General features: G+C 35.6%; 2 protein-coding genes across 2 annotated transcripts; both read left to right on the top strand.

The window, feature by feature from the left end:
* Positions 1 to 2,809: 2,809 nt before the first annotated feature.
* Positions 2,810 to 10,378, top strand: LOC105837188 (serine protease inhibitor 88Ea). Its single transcript, XM_012681751.3, has 4 exons — positions 2,810 to 3,242; positions 6,868 to 7,209; positions 7,804 to 8,191; positions 9,031 to 10,378. Exons 1-4 carry the CDS (start codon positions 3,228 to 3,230, stop codon positions 9,636 to 9,638), a joined length of 1,353 nt encoding a protein of 450 aa, XP_012537205.3. The 5' UTR covers positions 2,810 to 3,227; the 3' UTR covers positions 9,639 to 10,378.
* Positions 10,379 to 10,869: 491 nt separating this feature from the next.
* On the top strand, positions 10,870 to 15,273 carry LOC118645659 (serpin B5-like). The gene is made up of 5 exons (XM_036287246.1): positions 10,870 to 10,930; positions 12,235 to 12,396; positions 13,047 to 13,212; positions 13,441 to 13,810; positions 14,377 to 15,273. Exons 4-5 carry the CDS (start codon positions 13,441 to 13,443, stop codon positions 14,922 to 14,924), a joined length of 918 nt encoding a protein of 305 aa, XP_036143139.1. The 5' UTR covers positions 10,870 to 10,930; positions 12,235 to 12,396; positions 13,047 to 13,212; the 3' UTR covers positions 14,925 to 15,273.
* The last annotated feature ends 4,812 nt before the right edge of the window (positions 15,274 to 20,085 follow it).

The raw sequence follows: 20,085 nt of genomic DNA, 5'->3' as shown, positions 1-20,085 counted from the left end.
AGTGTCATACGCAAAAATCGTAAATTTGTTTTGCGGTAAGATACTGGTATTTCACAGATGTTTCTTATCAACAGAAATCTGTGATAAACTGCGGGTATTTCAGTAATCATGATGATTTACCTTCAAATAAGTTGAAATTTAACGGAGAACTTTGCGCCCTATTACATTCAAACGTTTAATTTAAAATAATTTAATAATAATCTAATAACATCTGTATTGGTTCTACGTAATTTGCAAAGACAAATTGTACAAATTTTATTTCTGCTTTTAACGAATTTATTTTTAGTAGATTTTATAATAGAAATCCACGGATATATAATTATAAATTTATACGTCTTTCATTATCTAACCATTTTAAACAAATCGTGTTTTTATCGATATCAAGAAAGTGCAATATTTAATTTCAAAAAATCCTAATTAAAAACGGAGGTGATTTTAGGAGATTTATGTCGGTATCTTAATTAATGACTTTCTTTTGATGATCTGTTCGATAATTTTATTCAATAGAGAAAAATATATGCACTGAAAAAAATGCAATATATCCAATAAGATATGTTGTTGCGGACTGCCAACTACATATATTCAATACAATAATATATGCTATTTATATCATATATGCAGTATTGTACTTGCATTAACAGTAAATATTATTGTATTGAGTAATTTATGTAGTTTGCAGCCCGCAATTACATATGTTATTGGCTATTACTTTATATTACTGGTATATTACTTTTTTTTCTATGTGTATCTTTTTTTATCAAATCTAATATTTAATTTATGTGTATTCAGAACAAAGCAGTGCTCTTTTTCTCGATGATAAATTTGTATAATTTCTCTTATTTATTAATTTTTCTTTTGCGATAAGAATACCTGTAATAATATGATCTATTTTTATTTGGAGATCATCATTATTTATTAATGTTTTATAAATAATTAAGAGTTTTTCTTTCTCTTTCTCTCTCTCTTATTGTGAAAAAATTACAGTTCGCTGGAAAGATTTAAATCTTTAATATCTTGTTTGCTGTGACAATAATGAAGCAAGTTAGTCAGTATTGGGTTAGCATTATTAAAATAGCGTCAACGAACTTAAATGAGAACGAATGGCATTACTTCAGAAAATACGTTTGTTTAAAAATCAAGCAACGTACCGTAATTAATAACATTATTACCAGTGCTATTTTACATATTTGATTATATATATCATATATTTGATTTTATATATAGTATTTTATATTAAGAAAGGAAATAAATACAGTTTTATTTGACAAATTTTCGAGAGATTATGTTTGTAAGAACATAGTATACTAAACACTAGAAGAATAAAAATGACTAGAGTAGAAACGATTGCGTAGGCGGCGCGTGATGCTTCGTAGATGCGAGAGTGTTACGAGTGCGAGTTACAAGTTAATCAATTTATGTTGTCGAAACCAAAACTCTGATTTTTGGCCGAAATTTGCCGTAATCGAAATCGAAACCAAATATTTAGTCGGACTCTAGTTAATACGTTTCTTGTAGAAATTTATTTTTAACCTGCACACGAAGATAAAAATCTTCGAAGCTAAGGTTTCCGTGGGAGATAAAAAGACGCACAGAATTACAATGCCATTTTAGAGGTAGCAGGAATTTTTCTGACAATAAAATCAATTACGACCGAGTATTTCCAGGAGATGAGGAAGTAATGATCGACTAGCGTGAGAGATTTATATGTACATAAACGCGCTCAGGATCGGAGTGGAAAGGAAGGAACTTGAATAAGAATCAGAAGAATTCTTCTCTTCTCGTTCTTCTTTATACGAGACATACAGAGTGTCTCAAAACATGTGGGTCAACGCTCGTAAAGAGGTAGAAGGGATCGAGATAAACAAAAAAGTCTTGTACCATTTTGCAAAAAATGAGTCATTAAATGTTAAACTCATACTAATGAGAGTGCGTAGAGAGACAGGCAGAGGTAGTTAGGTGTACTACACCTTAGGCTTTGCTACAACTATACTATTTTCGCCGAGAGACGCCGCTCGGAGCTCGGAGTAGACGAGTTTTCGTCCGGTTCGCGCATTGGTAACCCCCACCACACCATTTTACTGCTTGCCGCGAACGTTATGTCCTCCCTACTCTAACCTTCTTAGTCGCCATTGTGCGCAGTCCGAGCGGCGTCGCTCAATGAAAATAGTATAGTAAACTGTGCTACAACTTAGACGGCCCAAGCCTGCCTCTCTGCGCGCTCTCATTAGCATGAATTTAATGACTTAATAATTTTGGCAAATATCGCAAAATGGTAAAAGACTTTTTTTTTCGTCTCGATCCCTTCTACCTCTTTACGGGCGTTAACCCACATGTTTCGGGACACCCTGTATAACTTAAAAAATCGAGTTTAAAAAAAAATAATTTTATCGTTATTTTATCCCCCTTTAAGGGTGTATCGGACATACAATCTTACACAAAAGTGCATGAAATTTGAAATACTTAAATATCTACGCCTAACGCATAGTAAATCTAGATGTAAGAAACTCGAATGATAGTTGGAGTCTTATTTTTACTCTTACAAAGGTATTTTTCACGTATTTGCGATTTTTTTCACTTATGAGTTTTGACAGTAAAAATGCACAATTATCTCAAGTTACATTTTATTTCTTTAAAACGGTGTAGTGAAGACAATTGAAACTTGGCAGATATTTTCATCTATTTATATACTAGATGTACAAAAAAATTCAAAACACTGATACTATTTCTTCTATATTTTTTTAGTTGTTTCATCCGTCAAGATCGTCTTTTTCCATAAGATAGAAAAGGATATCATGTAAAATCAGTGAAAATTAAAATAGTTATAACTCAGCAACCGTTTAGTAGATGCGTTTTCAATTTTTTGCAGTACATTAGGGAAACTAAAAGAACAATTTCACAAATTTTTCGCAACTTTGTACCATTTTAAACTTCAGTCCGATACATCTTTAATAGATCATACAGTTTCTATCAGAAATGTTTTTCTGTATCTTCGTTTTGTTTTTCCAAATGCTTCGATGATTTTTCTTCATACCATCCGAGCCTGAATCCCTCCTTACGTGACGAACCACTGGTGAAGAGGAGTGGGGCCAGCTAAAGGCATTCTCTTCTAGCGGCTCATCGTGATTCAGTTCTGCCGCTTCCCGAGTTCTCGATCGTCGCTCGGAGTCTCGGACGTCCTACATTACTTACTGCTAACTGATTGACACGTTGATTTTTTTGCTAGAACAATGTCGTTCCTCACGGTGAGTATCAATATTTAACTCTCGTTTTTCCTCTGCCTTAATTCTGTTTGTCTCGCTTTGTGAAATCCGTTACAATTTTTTGCGAAGGTATGCTGACTCTTTCCGAAATTGATTAGAATATTATTATTCGTATTATTGTTAGCATTTTTGGGAATTGGCTCTCGAAGATCGTAAGCACGATTGTATGTCATTGTATTGCATCCTGAAATGACCCTTGATTGCCAGCCTGGTTGGAAGTTCAACCGCGATAAGTCTTATCGAGAGACTTGTTTATTCCCCTCTTTACGAATGAATTAATTTTCAGCTTGATATAAGTATTAACAAAATTATCAGTCACAAGTTAATAAATGTTTTTAATTTTATAAATTTATAAAGAAAATGTTAAATGATTTGATTGAGAAATGTCAAATTTCTTCTTTTTCCATTTAGTAACATAAAACTTTTAACACAATGGATGACAATACAATGATAATTATCGTTACAATTTACAGTACAAAATTAATTTAAAATCATAGAAAATTCCCATAAACAGAACAAATTCGGGGCAATAGTTTCGGAAATACTCTTGATGGAAGAAGTTTTCTCACATGTAAACAATATCATTGGTGTTTAAATACAACCTATTTTTATATCGTTTTATCTAGAACGACGTCAGAGATTTATATAATAATGTTATAATCTTTCTTAATAGCCACAAACGTATATTAGTACATGTATATATTTGACTCTTAACGTTCTAGCGATTTTACAATCAAAACGATGAATGATGACGTGATATTACGACTCAGAATCTCCTCTAACGATCGTTTCATATTTTCAGTATGCATTTAATGTCAAACTTACTTTGGCTGCCAATTCCCACGTTGAACACTATTCTCTAATAAGCGAATAGTAAAAAAAAAATCTTAACTCATTACGACAACGTTTTCTTTTTGCTTCAGGACAAACCTTAGCTTTACTAATAAATTTTCTACTGTAATTTTCAGACGTTTTAATGTCCCTCAGAAAATTGTATATTGCTTCGTAAATGTATTGTGATTATGAGAAATTTTTATGTTCCTTTAGATGACTAAAATAACAATACGTGTCATACAATTCTTCCTTGTATGTAATAATCGTCCTTCGAAATCGAAACTCAATGTTTTCACAACAATAAGAACCGTCTAACTGCATATTGTAGATTTAGAATTTGTGAAACTCGTCGTCAGACTTTCAGAGAAGGAAAATTACCACTTAAATTCTCTGCATTACGGTTTTATGGCCTCTAATAAGTTAATTGGACGAACGTGTCCATTTCAGATCTTCACGGCTTGAAATGTTTATGTAAAGAACAATGTGCGCCATTCTTACGATTCTCACGGAATTCCCCTGTCGCGTTTGCACCGCTTGATCATTCATAAATTCTTTCTTACGTCACGAGCAATTACCTCGAGCTATTTGATCGCGAGCGAGCAAATAATAGAAAAAAAAAAAAAAGAAAACCCCGAGGTAAACTGTTTGCGAGCACTTTTGTCACGAATTGTACACGATACGTGATCGTCATGATAACGAGTGTCAGACACTGCGAACAAAGAATTCGCGTGATGTTTCATTGCTATCGTAATATCGATCTCACTTCAATTATATCAATTATACCTCAAACAGATCCTCGAAGCTCAATTCTAATTTAATTCACTGTCCTTGTCCTAATTTTAATTTGCAGCGGAACCTTAACTCAGGTAAATTCTTATCCTTGAGTTTTGGTTTTCAATTCAACCCACTTCTGAATTACGTTTTTAATTCTAAATGCTTACAATTTCTGAAGTAGATATATCTCGCAGGCATTGTATATATGTACACACGTGCGTCATCTGATCTTCATTCGGAGAAAAAAATTGTGATTTATTTTCATTTATTAAAATCTTTGAATTCCAATCGTTTTATTTTAATTTCCAAAAACCTATTTTAAACAGTTTTAATTTATTAAAATTTTTATTAAAATCTTAACTCTCTAATTCCCGTTCCTCTAGAATTTCTTTTCAAAGAAGTGAACAGTTGCAACCTTTATGTGATGCAACTGGAGATTAGAAATTATTGTTATATACAAAGAAACAACAATTTTATTAAAGTGTCGGAAAATTTTTTCAGATATAGATCTGAAAATAATTTTGTAGGACCACTAAATAATCATGTATCACGTTCCAACAATGATTATAATGCTGTAAAAAATTTTGACATTTTAGCAACTAGCTTCACTGTCTTATATAATTATTTTGGTAATCCAACAAAATTATTTTCAGATCCGCATATAATTGAATTTCCAGATATTTTAGCAAAATCACTCTTTTCGTGTACACCTGTTAATTGTTTCTTTATATTGAGAAAAAAAAAACACATTGCAAATCACGTTTACCTCAGGGGTGTGTCCCGTCGTGATTCGCCGTCGAAAAAATGCCGCTTTTGTTAGGCCGGATCTTTCGTCACACCTTAATTTCAGTCACGAAAGCCGGATGCCCTATGATGTCACGGTACTGGCTTCGCGCCGGGTTCTTTCGCTCGCCGTTGGCCCCCCGATTTCCGATCCGATCGTAATTTCGCCGCAATCGCGCAGAAACGTAACGAACCGAGGGCACACGGCCCTTCCCCGAGGAAAGGCAGTTGCGAGGGAATTGCCCGGCTTACGTCACCTCCGGATGGAGAACCCGGACTTTAAATACGTAAGACGGATTATTGGCAATCGCGGTGTACGATCGCGAAAAGGATGATTGTTCTGCTCGCTATATATGTATATGTATCTCGCGAAAAAGTAAAGAGACAAATTTAAAATTTAAATCGTTGGCATCCTTGATCTTTGCACGGTCGGGGTCTTGTACATCCAAATGGGATTAGCGGCCGCTGAAAATGCTGGCTGAAAAATATAATCCCTGATGAGATTCATCGACCGCGACGGCGCGCGGCGACCAACGCGGTCTAGAAACTCGCATAAATTAAAGGTCGTCGTCGCGAAGAGAATCGCGGGTGTTGAAAAGAGTGAAAATAAGGAGAAAGAAAAACACCATCGGAGGCCCAGATTCCCCGCGACGACGGTTTCATCGTCGAACAACGCGCGCGCGATTCCTCGCCGCTTTCTCCGCGAGAAAGTTTTTTTTTTTTTCCCCTCCCGATCGAATATTCGACCGAGGGAATGATGCCAGCGCGTGTGCATTTCATTCGACGCGCAGACATCGTTAATATTTTGGCGCTTCGGGGAACACGTGTGTAAACTTGATATGATGTGTCGCCGTGTCGAGCGGCGAATTGAATTCCTTTTCAGTCGCGGTCGCCGTAACGCGGAAGTCTCCGCGATCTCTCTCCTTCAGCGACAAAACATCTCTAGAGAGATTTTACTAATTAGCTTCATATTTCCCGCATTATGTAATCAGCCTCCTAGACCGGCCTACTTCGTGAGGCACATTATTTATTGCCGTCACGGTGGAACATCGCGTTACATGGCATCAATTAGAACCCATTTCTCACGATGTAACGTTAATAAAACATTTTTCTTTCTTTTTTTTTTTTTTTTAAATAGCGTACAATATCGCGCAGTACAAAACACTCTTTTCTCTCTTCTTCTCATCTTTCCGTCTCGTTTCTCCCTGTTTCGCAGGTGATACCGTTGCTGTCGGCGATCAGCATGATTTCGGCGCAATGTCTAACAGGCGACGACATCCCCTCGACGATGAACCCGATGTCGAGGTCGCTGCTGACGGACGCCCGCTTCGGCTTCGCGCTCGACAGCCTGAGGAAGACCGCGCTGATCGAGTCGAAGGACAACATCTTCTTCAGCCCGCACAGCATACACCAGGCTCTGAGCCTGGCGTACTTCGGCGCGCGCGGCACTACCGAGGAGGCCCTCAAGCGGGCCCTCCACATTCCGAACGACCTCTCGAAGGTCGACGTGCAGCGTTACTACGCCATCGAGAAATCCCTCAATCAAATGCGTTCCCAGGTGAGCGATTGCGCAATTGCGCGATTCACTCCGTCGGAGGTATGTCAAGGTAACACGCGGCACGGTTTATCGTTAAATCAGCCGGGAATAAACCGCGTACTCGGTCCCCAAAGCACCCGAAGATGGGTGTTCGAGAATCGCGGATACCCTTGGCCGACTTTTGAGAGTGTCTTGTTGCCAGCAAAACACGCACACCGATGAATTTCAGTGACGCGACTTAGAGATGTCCTTCCGCCCAGGAAGGAGCCGACTTGAAGTGGTGGAAGCGAATTTCAAATTTGGGTTGCATTGGCGATTCGGAGGATACCTTGTCATAGATAATTTATTGGAAAATGGATGTGTTTGACATAAATTCTCAAGTCAACGAAAAAAATTCAAGCCAGTTAAAGAGAAATTTGTAAACTGCTCTCTCACACTCTCTCTCTTTCTCTGCTCAGACAAAATATTTAACTCTGAATCGTATTTAAGTCGAAAATAATTTTGCGAATTTAGAGTAATTTAGACATTTTCAAATTTCTAAATATAATATAAATATAATATAAATATAAAATATAAAAATCCTACTTCTTTATCCCTGGCACTTTCTCATTTCAGATAAATGGGTCTGCAAGTTCCTACGATTACAAAGTCGCCAACAGATTTTGGATTACGAACACCAAGAAGCTGCGCGAGTGTATGTTCGATTTGTTCGGCGACGAGTTGCAAGTGACCGATTTCCATACAAATCCCGCCAACGTGAGAGATCAGATCAATAATTGGGTCAGTAATATGACGAAAGGACACATTCGCGATCTCCTGCCGCCGAACAGCATTGGTGAGGACACGGATCTGGTTTTGGCGAACGCGGTCTACTTTAAGGGTCTGTGGACCTCTCGTTTCGACCCGAATAACTCGAAGCGCGACATCTTCTACGCTTCCGGCGCTCTCTATCCGCAAAACTCTTTCACCACTTTCATGCGTCAGAAGGGGAATTTCAATTATGGTAAGCGTCACTACTACTCGCTCAAACTTGATCTCGTTGGCCCATCATTAAACTAATTAGTTAATTACAAGTAAAGTATTCTTTATACTACATCTACTTTGCAACAAATTTGTTTAAATTTATACACACGAAGAGAGAAAATCGTGGTAAGTGTGAGACAACGTAAACCTTGAAGAATTTTACTATACTTTTAACAAAATTTACTAAAATTTTAACAAAATTTGGCAAAGTTTTAGTAAATTTTGTTAGAATAAAATTTACAAAATTTTTCCAGATTTTATTAAAATTTTAGTAAATTGTCAAAAGTATTGTGAAATTCTTCAAGGTTTATGTCCCACAATTACCAAAATTTTCAGGGTAATTTTTAAGAGAAAATTCTTTCCGTGCATAAATGTAATTATACACTGAAAAAAAAAATCTTCATAGTATCAATGTATGACGTTTATTGACTAAAATTCATTGACAATAAACTTTTTGTCAATAGTATAAATAATACATTGAACCTTTTCATTAGCCATAAATAAATTTATTAATATAACGAATTACTTTTTGTTACAATAAATAAAACATCATGATAATAAAATAATTCACTGGACCAATTTTAAGAAATTTTTCATTAGTAGAACGAATATTTCATTGGAATTTATGTACAGTTTTGCTTCAGTGTAGTATTGCATATCTTTAGTTGAAAATGTGAGGAGCTTCTCATAATCTGAGAATGGGATTATAAAAACGATCTTCTACGTTGTGAAAAACATATTTCAATTTCTTTCTAAATCCTAACATTTCAATTTTCATTTTATTAGATCCTTTTTCTCTGATCAACGTTCTTCTTTCAGACATCTCTGAAGAGCTAGGCGCATACATCCTGGAATTACCGTACAAAGGTAACGAGGTGTCGATGTTCGTGCTGCTCCCCCCGTTCTCTACCGCGCGGTCTCTTCAAAACCCGCCGAGCGAGCCTCGGGACGGAATCCGTCAACTCGTGGAACGTCTGGCGACGGAGAAGGGATCCCGGGAGCTACGCGACCTGCTGGACAACGGGTTGTTGTCGCGCGAGGTCGAGGTCAGCCTGCCACGTTTCACGCTCGAGCGAGAGCTGCCTATCGGACAGCTGTTACACGCGCTAGGCGCCGGTGAACTGTTGGCACCCGACGTGGCCGATCTGCGTGGCTTCGTCGCGGACGGCGAGCGGAACCTGCACCTTGGCGATGCGGTACACCGGGCTCGTATCGAGGTTACGGAGGAGGGCACTACTGCGGCCGCGGCCACCGCGATCTTCACCTTCCGCTCAAGCCGACCGACCGAACCTGCCGTCTTCAACGCCAACCATCCGTTCGTTTACCTGATCTACAATAAGGCTGATCACACCATCCTTTTCACCGGTGTCTTCCGTTCGCCTAGCACAGCCCAGCAGACGTATGCCCTGACTCCCGGTGCTGTTTAGACAAGGGACGTGTCGTTTGGGAGAAACTCATCTTTGGAAAGATAGTCAAAGCAGCGCAGAGGCCTGACGACGAGACGAAGATCGGCAAATTCGAGTTTTCCACTTCCTCTTGGCGAGCTGATACCATTCTTGACGGGATCTGTTTCTCATGTGGCACTGAGAGATTATTTTTTGATAATCGGAGATCGGTTGGTTCTTTAAACGGCTGATCTCTTGAATTTATGAATTTTCGAAGGGTCGACGAAAGGGGATTTCTTCGACGATTTTTTGAGTAAAGTCTGTCGCGTGAATCTCATTAATTTATTCTTGCATTTAGATTTTACATTTTATGCTGTCTCTTTCTTTTATTTTTAAAGTTAGGTAAAGACGAGTGTAAAACGAGCCAAAAGTTTGCACAGTGTTAACGCTTTTTGATATATGGATGATAAATTCAACGAACGGTGATCTCACCGACTGACTGAAACAGCTGTTCAACAGATATTTATTTCTTCCTTCGAATCTGAAAATTAAATTGTTTTAATATAATGTATTGGAAGAAAAAAATCAAAGATTGTAAAAATATTAAGCGAAGATTTATATAATACGAGAAAAATGAATAAAAATGCTTTTAGATATATAAAATTAAATGTTTTTTTGACTCATTTTAACATCATCATAATGATATATGAATGTGACAGCGACAGTACAAACGCTAAAAGAGATATTAGAAACAATAAAAGATCAATCATCGATTAATCAATTTTGAACTCAAATAATTTTTTACACAACGAACAAAACCAATCACAAGATTTCGCGTTGATCCTAATTTCCGAAAATCTTCGTAATCGGCTGTTATTTTTCATTTAAAATTTTTATGTGACTTTCATGTTCTCATCATTTTTATTTAACATGTCATTAGACATGACATGACATGACATATCTGGAATCCGAACATAATTTCGTAAACGAAAATAGAATTATCCAATTAATAGAATGACTAATGATAAAATCGGAATTTATATAAAAGTGTAAATGTTATGTAAGAAACATTATCATAATCGTCGCTTTTTTGTAAGTTGTAACGTAAGAGTGCGCTAATGATCAAACTTCGTATACATGATGCTGACGCGTGTGTTTCGTATAGGTTAACAAAAGTAAGGTTAGATATATGATGTCCACGTGGAGAACTTGCAGTATACGTATGTGTATAAAATATATATAATGTGTAAATAATGAAGATGTTAACTGCTTTGCACAAAAGTGGTGTTGGATCAACTTTGTATAAAAAATCAACGACACTTTATACTTGTTCAGTAAGTTTCAAAATTTACAAAGCGAATATATATATCATAGCCCAATTTTCATATTTTAACACTATATGCACGATTCAGTACCTTTATTTTGCGACTTTCTTTTCTTTGAAAACTTAAGAGCACTGTAATTTATTATTATTTATATACAATTTTTTTAAACAAACACCCATATAAATACTTTTCAGAGATTCCGAAGTATATGTAAGAGTCATTAAACATTTTTTATACTTGTAAAAATAATGAAAAAAAATTACTGTGTCGTGTGTAAAGCAAGTTAAATAACGAAAAAAAGTATACAAAATATTAATGTATCTTCACTATAATGGAGAAATAATCTTTCTTTTCTTAAAATCTTTTATTTAAATTTGTGTCAATTAATATAATAACTTTATATTGATTAAAATACAAAGTTGTTATATTAAGTTGATTGCGTGCTATAATTATTCATTTTTATAAATAATTAAAGTAAAGACAAATAAGAGAAAGCAACTTATTGAAAGAATTTCAATACAAGTAAATTACTTCTATTTTGTAATAAGATAAATAGTAAAAAAGTATACATAAAAATATATTAAAATTTCAATAACGACGAAATTTCAAACTCTTAGTTATACAGAATTAATTATACAAAAATTATAATATTTATCAAAAGTTGAAGTATCTTTTGATACAAACTGATATGAATAACTTGTTGAAAAATTTAGATTCTTCACTGTATTCAGACTTTTCAAGTTTGTAATTATTTTTTATTGCATATTTTAGCATTATAATCAAAAAATTTGTTTTTATTTTTAATATAGCAAAAAGCTTATAATTTTATCGTTTATTACATCATTTACATTAATTTATGTTAATATGTACAATAATTTTTTTAAGTATCACAAGTTCTCATTACATTAAAATTAAATCTTTATTTGAATATTATACATATTTATGTATATCGAATATTTAAAATGGTAATATTTATATTAATTTAATGAATTTTATTTAACGTGAAATTTTCTAAAACAATGTAGGAAATACTTCATGTAAAATAATTAAACTATAAACTTATCCTAATAAAATAGAAAGAAAAAATTAGAATCTGTTAATGATTATTGTTAATAATAAATCGATGGAGGTGAAATTCTTAAGTTAAACTTTCTATATAAATCAGAGTTGAATAAATATTTTGTAATTTTTATAGCTTACAAGAAGTAACCTTCTTGTATTCTCGCCAAATATAATACAGTAAACATAAATAAAACTATCAATTTGATCTTGACTGCCTATGTATTACTGATCCTGTTGTGTTTTCAAATCAGATTTGGAAACGTCGCCTCATTATTCGCAGTAAGAGCTGAAACAACGGACATTCATCGTATTTCGTTGACATTTTCGCCAATTTTAAGAAATCTTCTTGCCAAATCAATAATTTTTATAATTCGTACCGAAACTACGTGGATAGCCTCAGAATTATACCAAAGGTATGTCATATTGCTGCCAATCTTGTAAAACGAGGCAAAATGCTTGTTACACTACACGTACATGATAAAACACATTTTTATCATTTTAATTCATTATTCCTTTTTGTTTCATATACATATATATGTGCACATTAAAAACAATTTAAAATTTAGAAGCGCACACATATGTACGAAGCGGTATTTATTCACAAAACAAAAGTGTATTAACTTTTCTTCGAGCTGTCACGACTGGAAGCCTTCTGAAAGTTCTTTTCGATTTCATTAAAAAGAACTTTCAGGAAATTTCCATTTGTACTAGTAATCATTGCGTTATTACGCTGCCGAGACGATTATTTTGAAGGCAATTGTGATGCATAAGATCCAAAGTTAATGTGTTTTTATTTATAAAGAAGTTTCATAAATTTTTGTGAATATTCTCCCCCCAGCCTTCGTATATAATATTATAATTATAATTAAATGTAATCTTTTATTATCTCTTTCTTCAATTTTACATATGATTGTAGAAGTATTATTTTTATACGCGTGGAGACTAATTTGGACAGCTTCTACTCGATTTTTTTAAAGATGTTGACAGACGCGCGCTTCAAATTTGCCCTCGAAAGTCTGAAGAAATGTATGGAAATGGAGCCGAAAAGTAATGTCTTTTTTAGCCCGCATCTTATATATCAGAATCTACTCGTGGTGTACTTCGGGACGGAAAATGATACCGATTTCGACAATGCTCTTAGACGGGTCCTCAACATTCCCTGTTACATTACAAAAGCCGTCGTCCAACAATTTTATTACTTTGGCGGATATACTCAATTTTGTTACGTAGTGAGTAGTTCTTTCTGTCGTGATTGGCATCGTTATACAAAAATCCGCGAGACTGTATTGATTTATCGCTAGTGTTTCTTAAGATTAAAAAAAATGTTGATTAATTTAATTTAAGATAATTGATTATAAAATATAATGTAAAGAATATTAGTCCCTTGAAGGGAAAAGAAGAAAAACAGAGAGAGAAAGAATTTTACTTAATTTTTTATTTTATTCTTTTCGTTGCAGATGAACGGACCTAATGATACCTATACGTGTCGAATTTTGAGTAGAGTTTTGATTAGTGAAAACAGTCAGATATTCAACTCGACATTGAATTTATTTTCGTCTGGTCATCAGGTGAAAGAAATCATTTTCGAGATGAGGCCTGATCTTGATTTGAAATTCATCAATAACAGTATTAATTGCGTAACGCAACAAAACATACAGAACGTGTTAGCACCAACCAGTATTAATACCGATACTGAAGTAGTTATATATAATGCGATTTATTGTAAGGGTCGATTCTCAGAGAGCTGGTTTGATCTTAACATCAGTGACGATAGTGATCAAGAGAATGAAAAAAATGGCAGCACTTTGAAAGGCAAAAAGGCTACTGGTAACTATTACACTAATGTTATTTTATTTATTTATATTTTTTAACTATAACAATACTAATTTCTAGATTACTTGTAAACAGAAAAATTATATGTGTTATTTTGAATTAATGTACATTACCGTTCAAAATATTTGCACTACGAGTTTGCTATGAGTTTATTTTTTTATGTTTAATTCTATTCTATTATATCATATACAATATATATACAATATAACATTTTTAGTTATCAAGTTATTAGTAAATCCAACTTCTACAAAAGATTAAGAAGGCAGAGTGAAAGTCACTCTTCTCTTAAAAATTCTCATTACTTAATAAAGACAACGTGGGTAAATATTTTTGAGCGGTAGTGAAAATTTATATGAATAAAAAATGGAGCAAAACACACTTCTAATATTTTGTATTTTTATACTTTTACAGTTCAATTAAAATAAATAAATTCTTGTTTTTCAAGAGACATGGAAAACCTTACATAAATTTTCAGAAATCTTTGTAAACTCGATATTTAATAAGAAATATTTTAATTCATCTGTTTTAATATTTGTTTCTAATTTTGATGTTCTTTTCAGAATCTCGGTTAGACGTGTATGTTATGGAAATACCTTTCAAACAAAATAAGATTTCAACGTTCTTCTTTTTTCCATCGGACAGTTCAAGGTACAAGAAAAACGATTGCACGGAAAATGAAAAAATTATGCAAATAATAGAACAAATGACGACCGAAGAGGGATCTCAGAAACTTCGCAATGTGCTAGATTGTGGGGTAGCAGAACGATCGTATATGACGTTTCCGATATTCAAAATCGAGCAAAGCCTACGGATGTACGAACTGCTGGATAAGCTGGGTCTTAGTGAACTTACGGCGTACGGCTCGGCCATTCTGCACGAATTCTCTAACAAAACTCTGAAGCTTGGCGATGCCCTGCATCGAATCAATATTGAGGTCACGATGGAGGGTGTCACCGCGGCCGCGTGTGACTTATTCTTCAGCGACAATGATTGCCAGCACGCCAAGATAAACGACTCTACGTCGGATAACCTCTTCCCGTGTATCTGTCTTATCTATGATAAATGCAATCGCAACATACTTTTCTGTGGCGCTTTGTTCGACAGCTAACAAAATAACGGTGAACTCGCAGATATTTTCGTGATAAGGGCCGCAAAGCCTACTAAGTTAATACTGATGAAGCTTTACTTGACGTTGACACCTCTACAGAGATTGTTTTCTGTTGAAGAATTTAGGAATTCAATTTTTTTTTAGTATAATTAAAATGTAGGAAAATATAGATTTGTGTGACTTGTTTAAATTAACATGGATTTTATCGTGATTTACATAGAAAATTGTATAAAATGCTCGAAAATGTATATATTATAAGTACAATTGGTAATTTTATTAGAAATAGAGATACAGTTAGAGATTAAGATGTAGCTTCATTAAAAAAAATTCTTTTCTCTTTTGTCTTGGATCAAGTGTTTGGATCAATTTAATAACCTGATTATCCCCAATTATCGCGACAGGTTGGAATTAGAAAATTGTTTATCGCTTCTTGATCGACCTCTCGAGAGATTTTCGCGATCGACAGCTTGCGCCTCTGCTGGTCGAGTCGACAAGCTGAATTCTTGAGGCTGGGACCCATTCACCGAGCTTGACGTCATTCTAGACACCGCTTCTGGCTCGATACATCTACACTACCTGCTCACGTGTGCGTGAGTGCGTGCGTGCCTGCGTGCGTGTTGGCTTTGCGTATCAGCGACCGTTAGCCGGTAGCATCCGCGAAATACGAGCACGCCTGGATCTGCTGCAGCCGTTGGCATCCGATTGCGTCACGTGGAACGTATGCACATACACATATGACATACGACGGCATACCAGAAACACGGACGAACGCGAGTTCGTCCTGGTTCGCGCTCCCGAGTCCTTGACGTAACTACGAGAGACAGCGAGAAAGAGATGAGCGAACTCGAGATCCGTGAGAGATAACGAGGAGGCGCGCATTCGCACTTCCTCGACGAAATGCAACAATCGTCTTTGGAGTCCTTCGGCGATTCGGTTTTGAGATCGCTAACCCGGAAGCACTTTCGTAGACCAGTTTGCACTTCGTTTGCTCTTATCTTTGTATTTTTTCTTCAGTTTGTCATGTTGGTCAACGCTCATAAAAAGGTAGAGGGAGAGAGAGAGAGAGAGAGAGAGAGAATCGAGATGAACATAAAAATCCAATATTGTCTTTGGTTAGGTCTTGGGTTAGGTCCACCAATATCGAGATATTAATTTTCTTAATTATGCGAATGAGAGCGCGCCGAGGGAAGAGCTCGAGCTATAACACGGAAGAAAAGATCTATCGTGAATGTACAAGCTTTCATTAATTTATTGTTCACAATTACGACAGAAATTAGATTTTTGCAGATCCCATACGCTAATATCTCGATTATTAGTGGCCTTAACCCAAGACAATATTGGACTTTTATGTTCATCTCGATCCCTTCTACCTTTTTATGAGCGTTGACCAACATGTTCAGGGACACCCTGTATATTCTCTCGTTTATCTTATGATCATGATAGCAATATTCCGAAAGTAACAGAAAAATTCAAGGATTTACTTTGAATTGCAATTTTGGAATTCGATGAGAAAAAGTCGAGAGTTACGTGAGAGCGGCATCCTTCAAAGGTTTTTACGTCAAATCTCTTTTGTAGAATCATTTTAATGACGCTCGTAGTTTAAAGTCGTTTGTTTGGCGCCGTCGATGGAACTTGCGATGCCTCGCGTTGTCCCGAAGGTGGGCGTCTTTCATCGGCCGCGTGAAATCGGCAATTATCATCGCATCCAGCTTCTTCTTTTCGTATTTCCAAATACGTTAGCGTGGGCGTCGCCGCGATATGACGAACGACGTCGTTCTATATAAATCCCTTACAATGCATTCCGCTGTAGAAGACCCGTCATTGTGCGCATTTTTCGAGTCGCGGATCTTTCAATGCGCCATGAAAGCGAGGCAGCGCGAGGTGAATTAACACGATCGCGAACATTACCCGCGCGTATGTGTTTCTCTCTTTTTTTTTTCTTTCTTTTTACGATCGCAGGTCGCAACTCCGAGAGTAAGATGTTGAGACAACTGGCTCCGCTGACGCTTTTACAGTCGGAGCTCGCCGAGAGTCCTTCGGCCTCCCGGTGGCGAAAATCTTTCGAATTATGTAAAAGAATTAATAATTAATTAAACATTAATTCGGATTTAAATATTCAAACTTGTGAATCTGAATCCGAGCTGTCTCTTCGAAAATGAAACCGACAGAAAACCAACTGTGCCAAAATTTATTGAAATTTAATAAATAAACAGTGTCACATAATTCTGCATGATTCGTTTTAAGCCTACATTATTTTATTTTTTAATCTATTGTTTTCTTTTCTTTTTTCTTAAGTCCATCTCAATAGTTTTATAATCATCGTAATTTCACATCTGTACGTGAAGCAGTAATATTGACGCTTTATCGATATATATATAAAAAAAAGAAAAAGTGGGAGAATTCGGGCCAACAAACAACTCGATAAGAAACGCTTGAATATCATTAAGGAGTCTCTCTGAGTAATCGGAGCTGGTCCTGCCAGATTGTTTTTCACCAGCATGGCAACCGGCGCGGCGCGGCGTGGCGAAAACTCGTCGTCGACCGCCTTCTTTTTTATCCATCGAACGTTTGTACGGTCACTTTCTTTCTTTCGACGATGATGAGAACGGCGCCAACGACGACGACGAGGACGACCATGATAGCGTCGTGGACGATGACGAGTCGGTCACGCGCGCTTTTTCGCGCGACGTTCCACATTCTTCGATCGCGCCCCGTAATTATCCGACTTCGCCGACTTCACGAACGAGATCATCGAGATCGGGAGTACGCGCGGCTCGAAGTCACGCGTGTCAAATTCCGCACGGTCATCCACCGTGCGTTTTTCCCAAACCGCAAATCGGTCGACGGTATACGGGTCGCTTCGGAGGAGTAGCGACATCGAAAACGTCACCTCGTAATACACTCTGGTTAAAAATCGTTGTTTTAACTACTTATTATAGATAATACTGATTGTTTTACAATTAATTAATATCTAAAGGACAATTACAAATTTAAAAAATTTGTGTTAAATTTAATAGAAATCGCATGTCCAAAACGGTCCACAGAAATTTTTCTGTTAATTTAACATATTAAGCATATGTTAAATAGCAACATAAATATTATGTTATATTTTAACATAAAAATAAATGTAAATTTTATAATTTGACATAAGTTTTATGTAACAATTTAATGAAAAAATTATGTCAAAGTAACACATGTAACATAACTTTAACATAATAATAATGTTAATGTAACATTATTATGTATAACGTGTTACAATAACATACTATACTTGCATATGTTATTTAATATGATTATAATATTATTTTAACATATATATATTAATTATATATCATATACATACATATATTAATTATATATTATTAGTTATATATATATATATATATTAGTTTAACATATATGTTAAATAATAATTATTTTTAAAATGCTGAAAAAATTTCAGCATCATCGATAAAAATTTTATGTGTGTATATCATTGGACTAATCAGTCCAATATTATAATATATGTGTGCAATCGTTCTTGGTTCTCTGTTCCTCGCGAGTCCCTTTTATTCACCCAGTAAGTAAATCTTTTCACGAGAAATATGTCATTTTGGGATAGATAGTGAAGTCCCCAGAAATGAAGTGATCCTTGTTAAAATCCGATTATAGAGTAAACTCAACATTTTTTCCCTGTCAATTTTAACAGATAAATCCTATCACTGATAATAAGGAACATATTTATTGTGTAAAATTAAAAGTACGTGCACAAGTGTGTTACTTTTACACTTTTTTTCAATTATTCTAATAATTCAACACTTTACTTGAATCAACACAACAACAATCTGTTAAAGTAACAACCAAATATATTAAATTTTAAGATAAAAATTTTAATCACGATATTTTTTAACAAGAAAACACAAAATGTTTTACTGTGAACGTATATAAATTTAATCAGTACCGAAACGTTGCATAAACTTAATAAAGATTTTTGTGTCAATTTGAATCAACTACTCTATTATTATACCTAATCAATATTTTCTAAAAAGAAGTAAGGAGAAACCAAGAAAATTTAATAAACGGAAAAAGCATTAGCAGCTCAATATGACAACAATTTTATTAATTAAATATATTATCTCATTGGTTATTCCTACAGCAGCAACACTAAAAAAGAGATTTAAATATTGAACAGCATTGTACTGGCGTCTTAAAATCGAATTTAAAATTTTGATCGTAAGGACTATGAGAATATCGCCGTAAAATCTGGCGAATCCTCAGATCCTTTGTTCGCTATGGTCGATGATGGGCGATCGTTAAGCTTTTTCCGGAGAGGTCCATAACTGAAAATTTCGAAATTCGTCAGGTCGCGGAACGTAATTTCGTAATCGTTCGGGCAGGGATTCGTGGAAGTTATCCGAGGCGAGATGGCGGGGAGGAAATAAAAAGGAGGAAAGAGCGAGGTATCCGTCGCGCACGGTTATGACCGGTCGCAGGAACTGCGACAAAGGCGTTTTGACGCGCATGGCTGGTCTTCGGGATCGGCTTCGTCATCTCAAAAGCACTTGTCCGTACTCACAAAACAGTTTTTTTTTGTTCAGCACTGCCAGCTCTTTCAGAACGATTAATTTTCGTTGCACCCTGGTTACGCGAAACCCTTTTCCCCCCTTAAAGGCGAGAAATGTTAAATAAAAGTAAAGAAAAAACATTTCTTATTTATTTAGTCTTAAAGAAAAAAGAATCCCCAAAAAGAGTGATTCGTCTACGTTTCTGCAAGAACGTTTAATTTGAGGTTGTAATCACGCTCTTCCAAAATTACCGGCTCTAGATTACAATAGTTAACAGGGAAAATGTGCATGTGAAGTTGGTCTCCCCGCCGCTCAAGAAGCCATCATCTAAATAGACATTTATAATGCCCGGTGTACTTATCCGCGTAACTATGTTAACGCGAGATATTTTCTGCATTCTTTGCGCGAAACCGCGACGCAATCCGCAGCTTTTTATCTCGAGCCGCTTATAGAAAGACGGACGTTTCTCGAGATAATTGACGACCGAACGGTCATCTGTATCGCCGTGGCGACGCTGACGAGGAGAGAAATGGTGAACGAACGGTGAAGTAAAGTATAATATACATCCACGCAAAACGTCCGAGACTCTCCATTGACTTCCACCGCACCGCAATCGA

The sequence above is a fragment of the Monomorium pharaonis genome, chromosome 5, assembly GCF_013373865.1.
Source record: "Monomorium pharaonis isolate MP-MQ-018 chromosome 5, ASM1337386v2, whole genome shotgun sequence".
Taxonomy (NCBI): Eukaryota; Metazoa; Arthropoda; class Insecta; order Hymenoptera; family Formicidae; genus Monomorium; species Monomorium pharaonis.
Note: the sequence above shows the minus strand (reverse complement) of the source record. Positions and strands in the feature narration are given on the sequence as shown.

Coding starts and splice junctions, on each gene's coding strand:
- LOC105837188 (XM_012681751.3), top strand. Junction 7,210..7,803: donor TCAATCAAATGCGTTCCCAG/GTGAGCGATTGC, acceptor TTCTCATTTCAG/ATAAATGGGTCTGCAAGTTC. Junction 8,192..9,030: donor GAAGGGGAATTTCAATTATG/GTAAGCGTCACT, acceptor TTCTTCTTTCAG/ACATCTCTGAAGAGCTAGGC.
- LOC118645659 (XM_036287246.1), top strand. CDS start 13,441: ATGAACGGACCTAATGATACCTATACGTGTCGAATTTTGAGTAGAGTT. Junction 13,811..14,376: donor GAAAGGCAAAAAGGCTACTG/GTAACTATTACA, acceptor TGTTCTTTTCAG/AATCTCGGTTAGACGTGTAT.